Raw genomic sequence first — 16,805 nt, 5'->3', positions numbered from 1 at the left:
AATGGTAAGTCCATTCAAGAAGCTTCTTTGGGACCCTCCTGTTGACTTTCTGGCCACATCTGTCTGTCAACACTGTGGGAACGTTAATTTGGATATCAGGCTGTGTGTATCTGGATCCTGTCCAAAGCATGTGCTCCCCAGCTTGCATCAATTTAAATATTTCAGTTGGAAAGAAGAATTTGCATCCACGGTTGAAACAGTTAGACAGACCTGGCATAACAGACCTCGGGCAGACGCATTTGACTCTGCAAAGCGACTGCCACCTTCGCTGTGAGTCACAGCTGGCGTCGCGTGTTGCAGTCTGACTGGTAAGTCCCCTTGCACTGGGTACCGTGTCTGCTGAAAACTTATTTAAATAATGGTTGTAGCCTATGACTATATTTCTGTGTCAGGGTGTTGATGTACAAGGAGCTACCCCGCAATGAAAGGGATACGCTAATAACTTCTGCATCGATTTATCCATGCCCAGGTCTCCGCATCTCTATACGCATAAGCTGTTTCAGTAAATAATCATAACCTCCATGGACAGATTGATCCTGAACACCTCAGGAGTGGACTTTTGTCAGTAAAAGTGCATGGATGTGAGGACTGGGGTTTTTAGCTTTGAGATTTTATGTTATACTTAATATTAAAGTTCTATTTTTAGACTCTCTTACTGATTACTGATTTATAAATTGGATAAAATATGTTATAAACACTAAATGGCACCAAATGGTCTCTAGTACTTCACCTGGATGCAAAAGGGATACGCTCTTGCTAAGCAGAGTCTTGAGCAGACAGGACAGAAGTGGCAGGTTAAGGAAAAGAATTAACTTAAATAAAAAAAATCAATGTTTTTTCTGTCTCCCAGAAACAATTGGAGTGATTTTCTCACTGAACTGATTCGTGTTTAGCACTACCTTAGGCAACTTCGTAACAACTAGGCCTTCTCAACCGGGGCAGTTAGACAAGTTTAACTTTAAAGCAGACTTAAATCTGTCCTGAATGCACTGATTTGTCTTTAGATTATAGCAGCTGGCTCCAGCTAAACAGGGAAACTAACCTTAAACTGATGGGCCTTCCTAGTTACATGTTTAATTAAATCAGTGTAAAATTCTGTTACCTTGCGGCAGTTCCCTAAAACAGCTCAACCTTCTCATTTTTTATAAAACTGCATTAGCTGGTACAAAAAAGACCCCACCCCCCCAAAAAAAAGTAGCGACAATGACTCTTTAGACACCCTGATCATACAAAACATTATCAAAGATAAACCCATTTCTAAACAGTTTAGATAAATAAATAACTACAACTGTTGGGCCAATAGAGCTTTCTATATCTATAGTGTAAAAAATTGATTCAAATCCTTCTTTTCATCTTCTTTAAACTGAATGGAAAAGAAATTATATTCCCTGTCAACATGACGGCTGTGCATTTATGTGGGTAGATCAATGTCTTTCATTAACGGGGAGAAGATGATCTTAGAGAAGCACCGACTTTCATGGAATTGGGCAGGGGAAGAAGCTGTTTCAGAGACATAGCAGAATTCTATAAATTAGCTTTTAAAAATGTAATTGTTTTTGTTCAACACACTTAGAATTTCCTTATTATATAAAATAATCAGAGTTTATGGAAGTCCCTGTGGCCTAGCTAAGGATTTATAATGCACCCGAATCAACAGGTGCGGTTTGTAGGGCTCATTTTGGAATTACCGCTGGCTCTTGGCATGGCTGAATTCCCAGAGTTGTGTTTTCTAGGGTATCTCTAGTGAAGTCTGAAGGAGCCAGATGACTTCTCTGGCCCTATAAAGGCTTTTTTTATGGAGACTTGGAGCATATTTATGTGCCGCATGCCCCCCCACAGCCTGTTAAAAGAAAGAATTTAGTACAGGTTTCCATTCTTATCTTAATACTCACATTTGTTTTGCAGATCACCTTTAAAAAGGCTGTAAATGTACTATAGGGCTCAATTCCCGGTATGAGCCTAAACCTTGCAGCAGGTTTCGAGACTTTGGCTGTTACGTACAGAGCTGTGCATTAACTGCGGGGCAGACGTTTGGTTTACAAGTCCCCGAAGCCTAAGGAGAAGTCATTCCTCACAAGAGAGCTGGTACTGAAACGCAGCGTGGCTCAAATCCTTCTTGGGATAAATGAGTGTCTGTCCCTTCTTGTTTTAAAACCAAATAGACAAAGCTTGGAGCGTTGCTTTAATCCACTTGGATTGGGTCAGATTTTCACTACTGAGTGCTGTAATATCAGCGTAACTGTATTCAGATGATTGCTGTGTTTACCCAGACTAACACCGCGGGCTTTACATGTGCGGGCTGAATAGTAATTGTGCGTTTCTTACCTCTGAACCCATTGCCATTGCCGCTAGAGCAGGCGGGAGAAGGAGACCCTTGGGGTCTGATGACAGGAGCAAAGGCACTCTTCTGTTTGACAGCAGGAAAGACGGAAGAGGAGAATGGAAGGATGGAAGAAGTGCTGGAGGAGCCGACTGTTGGACTTGAAGACATTACTGCAAAAGAAAAAAGGGAATCCTCATCAGAAACACAATTACAGAAGTTTGGTAAAACTGCTTCAAACGTCTAACTTTTGACTACTCCTTTACTTCTTCAAGAAGATCTCAGCCTCACGCTGACTTGCCTGTTTGCGGTAAGTCTAAAGCAGAGCGGTAGTTATAGTGAATAGTTAAGAAAGAGAGTGCTTAATCCTTTTAAAATGAAGGATGAGACTATCAGAAAATGGTAAATCATCAAGGGAGAGAGAGTCAATGTGGACAAACAGCAGAGAGCAATGGCCTGTCCACTCTCGGGCTGTGCTTTGGAAACTGGGAAGATCGGTAATTCCTGTGTCCTCCCCAGCTTCTGAAAAATGAGCATTTCCTTGGTTGGAGTTGAGAGGGGATGTTTTAAGCTGTTGCTTAGATTTGAATCTAAATTGGCTTATTTTTAAACAAGTATCTCGCAAGAAAAAGTCCCATTGTATGTCCAATAGCTTGTTAAGCTTGTTAGATTTCTGGTTATCAAGGTAATATAGTTTCACAGGAAATAAATCCACAATTCAGCTCTCAGTTATTGTTAATGTTGTTCATACACATAAAAGTTATTTTAAGAGTGGCTTTTACATAGGATTTGGGGTAATGTCTATGCTAAAAGCAATGGCTACTTGCTTAATCATCTAAAGTTGCAAATTGTAGTGGTCTTTGCCACTTAGGAATCTGTATAAGGTTAAAAAATTAAGGAAACAAGTAAGATTCCTCTACTCTTCTTGAAAGAGCCTTCTATTCTTCTTGAAGAATGGAAACATTTTCTAGTTCACACTAAAAAATACCAGAACACAAATCAGGACCTTTTACAAAAATCATCGCTAAATCTTGAGCAATTCTCTTGAAAGTCATCACTTGCTGTAGTAAATTAAATGAAGCAGGAGCAAGAATCAAATGTAAAAGCAGGAAAGCACATACATCCATAGGGGGATCCTGTGGGAGAGCCGTTAATGAAGCCAGGGGAGCCGGGAACGCCCAGATTTGACATGGGGACGTTGCTGTAGCCGTTCATGCTGTTGCTGGAGGTGCTGTAATTGGACTGCTGAGGTGTGGAACTGGACGAGTAACCGCGGGGCGAGATGCTGCTGGTATTGCGAATGTAACCTAAAAATAAAAAACGCATTTCAAAGCACGTCAGTGGATTTGGCTGAAAACTTTCTCCTGTATATTCCCTGCTTAAATAAATTACTTCTTTAATTCCAGATTAATTAGAACATGTAAGCAAGTACCATTAAATTCAGTGGGGTTTATGCACGTGCTTTCAGGTTAAGTGATATAAGGTTTATAACAATGTGGGAAACTAACTTTTTGACGTGAACTGATGTATGTTTTACTAAAAAATGTGTTTGCTCGTCTTTTTCTGAGGTCGGATTTATAATATATGTGGGATTTTCTACAGTTTTAGGGGGGAGGTTATACTTTTCAATTTATTGATGACTTACAAATAAAGCAAGGGCATTACTAAGGGGAAATTATAACCCATATATAGTTTGGAGCTTGACTTTGAAGATGCACTACTTGGGGGAGAGAATAAACTGGATAAGTAAAAACCTTTTTTTGTCTTAAATAAAAAAATTCACAAATATTTGAGAACCAAAATTTAGCCTCCAAAAAGAGACTTAAGAACACTATCCCATCAGCATTAAAGTACAAGGTTATTATTACAGCTGCAAAAGGATTTTTCCACGGAAAAGCTTTCATTAGAAGGATGTGATCCAATAGCTACTTGAAAAGCGGCTACCATTTAGATAGCAAGTCAGGGTATTTCTGCCCATTTATATTATGAACTTCTAATTCAGGGCTGGTAAGACCTTATTAAAATAACTAGCAATATTAGCTACATGCTGACTTTTGATATGGCACACGTAATATTAACTTCATATGGTTTTACTGCCTTAGGGTGTTAAACACAGCTATTGATGGAGTCAACCACAGACTGTACGTTACTGGCATCGAGTGCTGAAAATCAAAATCTTCAAGAGTCAGAGAATGCCCACAGTTGATATTGCTCCCATGATGTATTACTGTTAATACGTCATTTTATGGCACGTTTTCCTAACAATCAATAATATGTCTGGAGTAAATGTAACACACACAATATATGCAAGTTGCTAAAATTAACACTGAAGAAGCCTTAAAAAATAAAGAAGAAAATTCCCCAGCCTTTTTCAGTTGCTGTCCTTGTCTTTTACAAAAACAGAGATACAACAATAAGAGATATTGAAGGGAGCAGGGAGAGAATTAAGGGCTAAGTTGGTATCAAAAAATACTCAAAAATTGTTTCAGCCATAGCTAATCTGGTGACTGGAACCTGGTGCAGACATAGAATCATCCAAAATGTCAGTGCACATCCCTTTCTAATGCTGACAGTTTAACGCCTTCTTTCTGTTCCTAACCCAAGCAGGCAGAGAAGTTGAGAAACTACTATGGAAGCAACTGTGATTCAATTTTTTGTTCTTTAAATTAACACTATTCTACTTGCAGAGCTTACCTTGGTTGTTCCCCTGTGTTGACTCTGAAATGCTGACTCCTAGCTGGCTGCCGTAGGAGTTGATTCCCATCATACTGCTGTGAGCAGGAGAGCTGGACAGTGCAGGGATCTGTGCCGGGTTCCTGGGGACGCTGTAGAGAGCTTCTGCGATGTCTGCAGCTCGTTTCAGAATGATGTCCTGCAGAATGAGAGAGGCAAGTTCAGCAACGTGCTTGGAGACATTTTCTGGTGTTTATTACTAAACCTGAACGTATCCCGCTGCCCTGTCGAGAGTTGTTCTGACCTGGTTGTTATGTGGCGTTCCGTACAGTGCTTCAACTAGGTCAGCAGCTCGTTTCAACAGCATTTCCTGGAGGATGAGCAGATGCATAAAATTGAGATTTTAACAGAAAAGGATTGCAACGCAAATAAAAGCTTGGGCTAGTATTTTCTGAAGTGACTAGCGTTTGTGTGTGGTCATTCTGAAAACCGGGTCCCTTCAAGAGCTGTTATTTGCTGCTTATCTGAAAACCTGAACCCCTTACAGCATCTCAGAGCTGACCCCCAGACCCCCCCGCCCCTGGGGAGCGCTGGCGGGGGCGCGGGGGCTGCCGCAGCGGCGCGGGGGGCCCGGCGGCGGCCTGGAGCTCTCCAGAGTCCTGAACCCGCCGCACCCTCACCAGCTCCAAGCGTGGGGGCCGCTTTCGAACACACCCCATTTAAACAGCAGCTCCGTTCCCTACTGAATTTCAATATATTCTGTTGCATAGACACATAAAAATCCGATTAATCGCCACGTCCATTTATTTTTTCTCAATAATGTTAATCAAACGAATAAAACATTTTAGCTATCTTATGTTACCTTTGGTTGTATGAAAAAAAAATGCACATTTATACTATCTGAATGCAACAGTCTTTCATCATGCAAAGATGGTAATATGTACTTTTGGTACTGCACTGAAATCTACGACTATAGTCAATAATGCCACTCTCGTTGTGCTGGGTGCCGCATCAACACCGTGTGCACCATTACTGATACATAAAATCCCGAGTTGTTGCAGCACATGCATACTGCAGTTGTTGCTACAGAAAAAGTCAAACTTTAAGTGCTCTTTACAAAAAGATTCCCCTAAGGTTAGACCTCTGCAACAAATCCTTTACGTCTATCTTGTATCATTTAGGGCCAGAGATTTGCCAATATGGATAAAGGCAAAGGAGCATGAATATGAACTGGGAAGATATCCGCATTGGACTCTCATTTTAGCACAAAAGAAGTTCCCAGACAGCGTCTGAGCTCTAACAAATAAAAATTACTGTAGCTGTGGGTTCTACTCACATTGTTTGGACCTACAACTAACTGGTGAACCTTATGTTCAGATGTAATTGTCATTTAAGATAAAATTTTGTCTCTTTTATGAGTTAGAAGTAAAAGAACGTATTTAGTGGGCTCAGTGAAATGATAGCTTACCTTAGCTAGTCTTTCGGGGTCACCAGGATGTCTTGGGATGACCTTTTGCAGTCTTTGGAAGCCATAATCTATGGTAGGTTCATTTAAAGCTGAAAGGAAAACAGAAAAAACCCTCACCATATTATTTGAGTATATATATCTTGTGCAGATGTTCCTGCCATTATCTGTACGATGAACTGTGTGGTGCTCCTGGACAATCTCTCGGCGTGTCTGTAATCTGTTAAATAAAGAGTCGGTGAAATCTTTCTGCTTACAGCTAAGCCTTGACAGAATTCTGTGCGTCCATGTGTCTACACGCGCGCTCACCCTCTGCCTGCTCTTTCTGGGTGGGCACAGCTGAACTTGATGGACACGTTCATCTTCTGCCAGTATTCCAGAAACTGACTTCAGATGCAGATATGGTGAAGCAAATGATAAAACTGGCGTGAATGTTGCATGCTATTTGCAAAACTTCTAACTGCGAGTATTCCAAAGGGATGCACTAGTGAGTTTGGCTTAGTCAATAAGGGAACAAAAAAAGCATCACTTCAGCACTGAAAACTGCCCCAGCGTTGGATGCTGACCCCTCACCAGCCATCAAAGGCTGAGTGAATAATGTGAAAGATACAGCAGGGAAGCATTGTCACAAAATACTCCTTCGGGGATGGATGTATTTACTCTGGACAGAACTGCCCATGGCAGTAATAGAGCTAGTTATGGTGCAAATGCAAATGAGAACAGGTCTTCTACTGCGTTCGTTACACAGCCAGAAATGGAGAGTACCGAATTTGCTCATCTAACAAAGACATTACACACACACCCCCTGTAACATTTTGCCATCACAAACTAGGGCACAGCTATTCATTAGACACATTAACTTCGTCGATTGTGTATGGCTATTATGCATACATAGCCACTTCGCTGTAATGATGTTAATCTCTAGTGGATAAACCGAGAGATTTTGACCCAGATCCTCAGTCAGCAATAGCTGGTAGAGCCCTACTGGCAGCACCGATGATTTCATAAAACTTCAGGCACTTTAATACTCTCTACTATAAATCGTTGCAATAATAATCTAATTTCTGATTATTCAAAATTAAACTCCAATTCAAATTAACACAGAAACAAAAAGTCAGTTCATCCTGCCCACTCCTAGGCCCTGACTGCCTCTAATACATCAGGATCACTGGTGTTTACTAACACAGTTACAGGTAGGGGTTTTTAAATTTCCTTATATTTCAGAATGCGCATTAAAACTCAAATGACACATTCATGCAATCACATGCTGAGATTCTTGCTAAGAATTCCATGATGCGCTTAATAAGTAACATATGTAGGTCCTTTAGCACTATCCTCGTTCAGCGCCAGCTTCTCTCCACTTGTACCATTTCATTTAGGGTTCTTTTAAAAAATATATTTTTTTAAAATAACTGCTGACATCAGCTCAGCTGAAAACACCTGATTCCAAGAGACGCTGATGGCACTTATTGAATCTTCCAAAATACACTCAGCACTTACAGGAAAACCATCTCGGGCACCGGAAGAATGAAACTATCAAGTGAGACAGACTGTTATCCTGATCCAGATTCCCTGTTTATCTGTGTCTGCCTGTGGTGTAACAACATGAAGGTAAAAGGTCATATTCCCCACTGAGATACATTTTATATTTACTTTTTATTAAATAATTATGGCATGGCATGAAGTTTAAATATTACAGGAGATAATCAAGTGGGAATTGAGTAGAGAAAACCCAGACCTGAGAATTTAGTCTTGGCTATACTTAGAATGTCTTTGCTCTCCACTGGGAGCCATTCTGGTTTGCTTAAGGAGTTTAATAATACACATTTCAACCGCCACAGAATCTACATCCCATTTGGGAAGAGGGGTTTTTTTTGGGGTGGGGTTTTTTGCCAATAATCCTGAGAATTATAGGCCAATTCTCTCAAGGGCCTTATACATCATTATGTGCCATTTCTCTTCTTGATTACAAGTCTAATCAGTTAAGTTATATATCTTAAGCTAAGCAAACCCGATGTAAAATATATAGGAATTTAAACATATATGTATACACAGCTCACTAAAAATAGCTAATGGGAATATACAAAATGCTAAGTCAGAAAGAAGAAATTGGCTATTATTCAACAAACGTTTTTCCAATGGATTGACATGAACATTTTCATTCCGACAGATAAATAGCAGCAAATCATTTCTCAACAACGTTGAATTGTTCTAAGAATAACTCAGCCATTTTGAATCAATGTATGTATTATGTCTTTCAGCACAAAAGGTTTTCTGTACAGCTTGCAACAGAATGGCCTACTACTAGTTTTACTCATTAATGAAACAAAAATATCTCTGTCGTGAAATCCTGTTAAAAACCAACATCCAACATTTGTAGAAGTAACCGGTACCTTTTCTACTGAAGGGAAAGACGGAGAATCCACCAGCAAGTTTAAACAGCTTCACCACACACCACTTCCACTGAGAAAAGAGCTACTGGACCAGTGGTGATTTATCTGTGTGTTACATAGAAATATGCCAAAATTATATCCAAATGCTTTTGGGTTCATGGATTCAGAGACCATGAAGGGGTCTGACACAGAAGCAGGCTGCTCCTTATTTCCTACAAATGAGGTATCTGAAATGAAACCCCCAAGAAAACTGATTCAGGTACAGCAAAATCCCTTTGGGAACTCTCAAATCCAGTGTTTCAGGCATAAAGGGGTCTCTTGAATTTCCCAGAGCACAGTTTAAAAAACTGTGCATGACATGATATAGTGTATGCAAAAAAAGAGCAATCATCTAGTGAATAACCTAAATTGGTGGTTCGGCTGTAAGCCTCACGCTAGCATAACTGTTTTAACAACAGAATTGTTGCAGTCAGCGGTAGGGAGACTGCCCCGCAGTCTGCCAGACTTTATTTATGACGAGGCTCAAATAGAGTATGGCACAGTCCTTCCTCTTTTATATTGTTCCTTACCCTCCAAAATCCATGCTTTCATTTTAAATACAAGTCTCCAGCTATTATGACTCACTGGAACAGAAGAAAAATTCTCACACTTGAGCAACTGATGCCATGACATCTGTCTGCATTTGCAAAACCTGAAACAACAGCTCAGTCCCATTCATCTCAACGGGGACTGACTCAGATACCCAGTGATAACAGTGCTGACATTTAAAGTATTAATTATTTCCCCACACATCAAAGCACATCAGACTGTTGAAGGAAGATGATGTTATGAAGATCTGCACAATTTACCATGAGCGACAGCTCACTCCGATATTGCCTTGGGAGACGCGCACTCTCCTCCGCCAATCAAAGAAGGGCCACAACCAAGGACCTCCTGCAGCTCATCTTTGCTTTACTCCACGAAGCAGACCAAAGGGCCACAAGTCCTCTGCTGGCAAAGTATGAATGAGAAGAAACAGAGTATGCATATCCCCAGAAATATCCTGAACCCAGAGAGCTGAGCCAGAAAGATCGCCGAATTTGGAGTGCGATGCCTAACCTTTGTAAACCCGTTAACGTAGAGAAAAAGGCTCCAATGGCCTTAAAGCTTCAATTCCATCTTTGCCCTAGTGACTACCTTCGCTCAAGACAACAGTAAAGAGATGGTTGGTATTCACCCTACAGAATAAAACATTTCCATGTTGCCTCCTACAGAAGCTTGCTTGCTATAATCATGCTAATTGTGGGCTTGGGGGTCCACAGACACTGGTCAGCCTGCTCTGAGGGGGACATGCTGGTCTGGAGATAGAAGGATGCTGCAAGAAGGGGACTGCCAGTGGCCCTGCGGGGTATCTGCTGGGTTGGCAACAGCCATTCCAAACACCCTACTCCCAACACAGCATCGCCTCCTATTCTGTGTGTGTTCCCTAGGCTAAAGCAGTGGTCGGAGCCGCTCTCTGCAAATGCTTTCTGTCACATCGGTTGTGTTCTGGCCAAGCTCTTCCAATTTGTAGAGCTCACTGCACCCTTGTAAGTGGTGTTTCCCACAAGCAGATAACGAGACCTTCTCAAATCTACTTACAAGCTTTAGCAAACCGGTACCGCCTATCCCTGGCACCTGGCATAGAGACTGACACAGTACAGCCCGGGAGTCCAACATATCCTACAGATTATTTTATATTGCATTGCTCTGACAAGTTAACCCCCGGGGGATTTCTGCTCAGCAAGGAAAATTATGTTCAAAATCTCCCTGATATACACATTTCCAGGTTAGCATCTCTATGACAGAGTAAATGCAGAGCTGTGATCAAACTTAAGACATGAAAGCCTACGAGACACATCCTCAGCTGGCGTAAACTAATGTAAGCGTTATTAAAGTCAAGGGAACTTACAGCGGCAGAGAACTGCAATGTGTGTGGTATTAAAAGCAGAATATCAGGCTACTGCCAGATTAGCAGCAAACGTTTTATTATTCCAGGAACAGCTGATGAAAGAAAAGTAATTCAGAACATGGGCGATATATATGTAACCTGTATTCTCACCAGATTAAGGTACACACGGAGACTAAATGTTTAGTTGTGGTGATGTAAAATTAGACTTTTTATCTCTCACTTCAAGTGCATACTAAGCTATTAATGTATGTAAGTTGGTTCAGCCACTGCCATCACCATGTAACAAGCAGTTTCTCTAGATTTTCGCTATTTTCTGTAGCGCACCGTTACGTGTCCGTAGAATCCTGGTGGCTTCACTCTTATAAAAGTTCTCCATCTGGGAACCTTATGGAAAAGTCCACCCATCACATTTGGGCGATGAGAGGAATTTGATGGCTGAGTTGCAGCACCCTGAATGATAGCACTTAAGAGTGGAAACGCTGACAGACCCATAACTGCAGCGCTGCCAGCGCAGCACGCTGTGCAAGGAGCCCATTATAAATACACATTACAGGACGTCCATGAGCTCCCCTAACAGCTCCACTGGGGCATTTACATTTACCCTTGAAATTTATATCTAATTTTTATATTCATCTTTTTAACAGTTTATCATTTTCTTCTTCAAACAACCTGTTTTACTGTGACTCTTAAAAAAAAAATAAAGAAAAAAGTTCAAGTATAATCAGGTCAAACATTAATATTTGATTGTATATTAAATATTGAGGGCATAGGCAGATACACACAATACTAACTAAGATCATTGTTTTTCTGTTTCCATGTTTTAAGAATATTGGTGTTCCAGCGAATAAAGGATATGACTAGAACCGGAGAGCTCTATTTCCCTGTCTATCTCCAGCTTTCCTCTATAACCACAGGCAAGCAGTTCATCTTTCTTTATCCTTCCGTGGCGATGGCTCCTATAAAATAGAAGCACGTGTCTTTCTGGAACTGGTTGCCCATGTCTGATGCCGTGAGGCCCCGATGAGGTCTGCTTTTATATAAATAATTATTCTTGTCATAGCTGTGAAGTACCTATAGGCAGCTACTCAGTATTTTTCATATGACTTGACCCTTCGTGCTTTTCATCTGAGGTTGGATCTCAGCACTTAATAATTATGAAGGACTTAATACAACATGACCCTGCTAGTGCCGGGGCTGCTAGTTGTTGCTGCTGTTATTAGTTCTGACAGAACTACATCTTCCCATGCTTTTAGTTTGCAGGATTTCACACTTTTCAGTCTCCTGGGCTTGATGTTAATGCCTCTGCATTTCTTTGGTTTTTGCAGAGCGCAGCCTGAATGTAAAGGGGAGGTATTTAGAGGAGAAATTCTCGTTTCTTAAGGCAACTACAGTTCAAGAGAGAAGTGGTTTTATTTGTGTCTCCCAGCCCACTGCACTTTCTGATACGTTATCTATAAACTTTGTGACAGCTCAGAGGAATATATTGCAATATAAAGTACTAAAATTATCAAGAAAATAATAAACTTCCATTTTCAAAAAAACCCCACAGATTTTTGTTACGATGCACAGAACTACCTCACCAATAATTATAAAACCTATCGAACTTTCCCCTTTGGTATTTGATACGGTATTTGTCTGCTACTCTACCCAACAAATAACAGCACTTCTGTGCTGCTACTGAGATATTTTACAGAGTACTATGGATGCACACACGCGCTCTGAGGGCAGTGGCATTTAAACAACCTGAGGCTGTTTTCTGGTAGCTTCTCTGCTGTCTAATAACATGGTTGAGCCCTTCACCCTTTCTTTCAGTGGGGGATTAATTCAGGTCTCTCTTACCATTTTCCATTTTCACATAAATGTGCTGGAACTGTGCATCTTCAATGCTCCTAACTTTCTGATAAAATCTAATAGAAATCGGTCAAGAAGTTCCAAAGTTGTTGTGGAAGGTCTGAAGAAGACTGACAGGCAGAAGGACCTCGATTGCCTGAATATGGCTTGCCTAAGTTAAAACCGAATGCATTTGTTCACAATCACAGTAGTTTTTTGATAGCACAGCCACAGAAAGAAAAAAAATGCCACCATGTTATTTTCATAGCTTAGAAGTTGTTTTTACTGCTATTAGCAGCAACAACCTGGGGGAATTGATTATACAGGTGAGCCTTTACCTAATAGCTGTGTTTATCATTTTGCCTGCCATGGTGGGAGAGCTGCAGGTTCTTGAACAGACAGATTGAAAAGTTGTCTCTTCTACCCTCGCTCTAACAGCTCGGCATCTTCTGCGAAATGCTGTTTTGTAACATATGGCAGTAAGCACCCACTCACTCCTCAGAGAATGCTAACGGATATCCCTATGCCAATAACAGCAGTAGAACAGGGATAGTATATTTAACTTTCTTCTCTTCTGCTGGCTCCTACATACATCTTCATGTCCTTTTCTGTGTGTAACTCTAATTAACATGTCAAAGAACTGCGCTGCAGTCTGACTCAAGTCCCCCCTAAATAGTACAAGTAAGTTTGCACTTAAAACAGCTTTACAATAATAAGACTTTTCTCTATAGAGGAATGCACATTCCTATTGCACATCTCTGTATCACCCAGTTCCTCCACCTCTGTCAGCACAGGTCCTGACGGCAGAGGGATGGTGGCCCTCAGCACTGCTTGTGTTGAAGACACCATGCGATCAAGGCCTCCAGAAGCAGAAAATGGAACAGAAGAACTTTACATTTAAATCTGTAATAACAACTAAAGAATTAACAGTCTCTCTGACGGTAAAGGCATCAGCCTGGTCCAGCCCCCACAAGGCCTGTACTCCCCATGGATCGGTGACACTGCCCCTTTGCTTAAGGAGTGCCAGACTCTGCCAAGTTAAACCTGTCCCATCTCTGTAGAAACACGACTGTATTTGCACGCAGGTGTGAAACTTTAACCTGTTTGGTGGCTTTGCCAGTCATCTCTCAGGAAAAGGAGATAAGTTCAACCTGCTCAAGCATCAGATCAGGCCCAGGGATCAGTGAGTCAATGCTCTGCCTTAGAAGAAAATGTATTTCAAAAGCTTTTGGCCACACCCTGACCTCACAAACCCACGAATAACTCCAGAACGACTTCGCTCTGCACAAGGGTTATTTTGGTGCCAAATCAGAAGAAAGTGCAAATCTCTTTAAGGTTGAGTCAAAGTCACTTTCACTCAATGGACTGAATATATCATTTCAGTATCTTCATTGAAGGCTTAATTCTTGCTGCAGGTTTCTAGGTGTGGCAGTTGTATGAATAAATGCCTTTCCACGTACATAACTAAACACTAATTTAGCACGTGTAATAATAAAGGGTATATAAAATGGCATAAAACAGGACCTTCACAGATCATTGGTTCTTTCTAAAGTCTTAATGTGTCAGATTTTCATTCAAATTTTTCCACTTATGGAAAAATTCTAACCAATTCACTCAACAGGTGGTTACGTTTTTACCTTAAAATTCTTAATAAAATATTTCCTGGACCTTCATTATTATTTTTCAGTTAAATTATGATTTAAAATATGTCAAATATAATACACAAAGATTATTTAATGAGGATTGTTGGTAGTAAGAGGCTTTTAAAAATGAAATAAATCCTTCCATTTTGAGAAATCTGAATACAAGTTGGTGGGAGCAAGTCATTCAACAAACCCACCCTTTAGATCTTGGCGCACCATTATTCTCCAGCCACGCGTAACAGGCTACAGAAACTTTAGTGTCTACGTTTTATGCCATCATTGTTACTACTGGTTCTGGCAGTTTAATGAAATGAAATGGTCCCATCCGATTTTTTTCTTTCAGATCTCTAGACAATGTTTTCCTGCTAGCCGAGGTGAATATAGGACACTAAATAAGCTGATAATCCATTTAAGAATAAAAAAACCCCAACAGATTTATTTTCCACTCAGCTCACTGGCGTCTCTTGATACAAGATGCTCTCCTTGTCCTCTGGGATTATCTTGAAAATGAAAGGTTACCCCCAGCGAGAGGGAAATGTAAAATAAATTCTGTTATAAATAAAACATCTTCCAGTATGTAGGACAATGCTATCATGTTCCTGTACACTCAGTATATCTATAGGCAGAGCCATATCAGAACAGCATGAGCTCTAATCTGGAAAAAATATTAACATGTGTAGTTAACAGTGCCTTAACGCCTCTGCAGCACAATGAAGCTATCTGCTTACATGTCCAAATGTCACAACTAGCAGAGTGGCCTTCAAACAGCAAGAGGCTAAATTAAGGAAGAAAGCAAGAAAGCAGAGAGTTGTCAACGGTGATTACCAAAACAAAGAGGCTCTGAGCCTGAGCTCCTCTAGCGTAAATCACAGTCACCTACCTGTGTAAATGAACCTGCCCGGTGCGCCTTTGCAAAACTGTTTGGATTTGTACGATAATGTCACTTCAACCACTCCGGGAATGTGACGTGGAGGTGTCTGAACTCGGATGGCATGAGGCGTGATAAGCTGGTAAACAACAAAAGGAGAGGCACAATTATGACATGTCTGTGTTACTCCCCCCACTTTCACCCTACAAAGATGCTTTATGAGTAAATACATCATTTATTCCTATAAAGGAGGCACCATAGATCAGACAAGTGATACATGTGCTCTAGTTTCTTGCCTCCAGGAGAGGAAGACACATTTTAGGATAAACTGTCCTCAGGAAAATTGTACTGCTTATGCCCACTGGTTACCTGCTGGCGTTATTTCTAGACCCAGGGAGAATTGTTTCTCCTTCCCACACTCTAATTCTTTCTTTATTTCTTTACCTTTACCTGTCTCCAGACGCCTCCAGGTCCATTCTGGATATTACCGAGCAGTTGGCCTCCATAATATCACACAGCAAGGAGTTCCACAGACTGAACATGTTCCATGAATTTCCTTCACACAGGTTTGTATGGCCCGCCTTAACACGCCGCCAGTTTTGTACCATTATTGGAATGGGAATTAACATTGTTCCCCCTCCGTTTTCCTCAGAAAAGGAGCTTTTCTTCAGGTTAGCAACAGGGAGGCAGCCCTACCTACCTCGCTCCATACAAGCATGGTTCCGAATACGACTTGCAGCCCATCAAAGAAGTTGTCTCCAATAATGATCACCATCGCTCCCCCTGTAGTCCAGCCTTCACTGGGGCTGATTGCTTTGATGCACGGTGTGGCTAAACAAAACAAAAAGGACATCGGATTATGGGTTTTTTTCTCCCACGCAGTCTTGAGACTGTTTGCAATACTGGGTGTAAAGCCCTGCAGCGGCAATTTCTGTGCGCCTTAAGCAGTCCTGAGTCATATTTGATGCAAACCGGAGCTTAGAGCAGCTTCACCTGCCCACGCCTGGAGTTTCTGCACCACTCCATGGCTGGCATCTATTCCCAGCGCTGACAAAGGCCTAGGACAAGCTCCCTCCAACCATTCACCCATGAGGGCTGCTCTACCATGCCACAAAGCCCAATAAATAAATAAATACATAAATGAATAAACCAATAAATAGATAAATAAAAGCATGTTTTCTGCCTTGCTTGTGTTAATTACTTGCCTATTCATTACTGGCACTTAACATCGTGTCATTAAAGCCTAATAGGCCAACTGTAGTGGGTGTAAAAATGAAACGCTTAAATGATTGTGCAGAGGCTGTTTAAAAAAAAAACCCACTTATTAGCATATGATCGCACAAAAGCTAAACTCTGTGGAAAGAGAGGTAGATTAAGATTTATTAAGTTTATCAATGGGTAAAAAAGGTAAGAGAATATCAAATGTTTCCTCCAATTCCTATCAGGAGTCAATTTTTAATAATTTTCTTGATTTTATAGAGTAGATTTTTTTTTTTCTCCTCTCTTCCATATGTTCAAGGCCTCTGGACTATACATCCCATCAGGAACCCAATATGGTTTCCAGGCCATAACCAAAGTCAATCCATCACTCCATTCCCAATGTTGACAGGGTCAGAGGTGGAGGGGAACTTTGGCAGTGCTCCAAAAACATGAGACTCCTTTGAACAGCCAGTCAATCACATC

General features: G+C 41.0%; 1 protein-coding gene across 2 annotated transcripts in view; it reads right to left on the bottom strand.

The window, feature by feature from the left end:
• The window catches only part of EBF2 (EBF transcription factor 2), a 145,895-nt gene that overhangs the window by 10,703 nt on the left and 118,387 nt on the right, over positions 1–16,805 (bottom strand). For both annotated transcript variants that reach the window (XM_074563410.1, XM_074563411.1), the window contains exons 9-15: positions 15,823–15,953; positions 15,135–15,261; positions 6,462–6,550; positions 5,298–5,363; positions 5,015–5,192; positions 3,442–3,627; positions 2,326–2,493 (exon numbers count right to left, since the gene is read on the bottom strand). In XM_074563410.1, coding sequence (XP_074419511.1) covers positions 2,326–2,493; positions 3,442–3,627; positions 5,015–5,192; positions 5,298–5,363; positions 6,462–6,550; positions 15,135–15,261; positions 15,823–15,953 — 945 coding nt within the window. The remainder of the gene's footprint in view (positions 1–2,325; positions 2,494–3,441; positions 3,628–5,014; positions 5,193–5,297; positions 5,364–6,461; positions 6,551–15,134; positions 15,262–15,822; positions 15,954–16,805) is intronic.

Source organism: Larus michahellis, chromosome 20, assembly GCF_964199755.1.
Source record: "Larus michahellis chromosome 20, bLarMic1.1, whole genome shotgun sequence".
Lineage (NCBI taxonomy): Eukaryota > Metazoa > Chordata > Aves > Charadriiformes > Laridae > Larus > Larus michahellis.
Note: the sequence above shows the minus strand (reverse complement) of the source record. Positions and strands in the feature narration are given on the sequence as shown.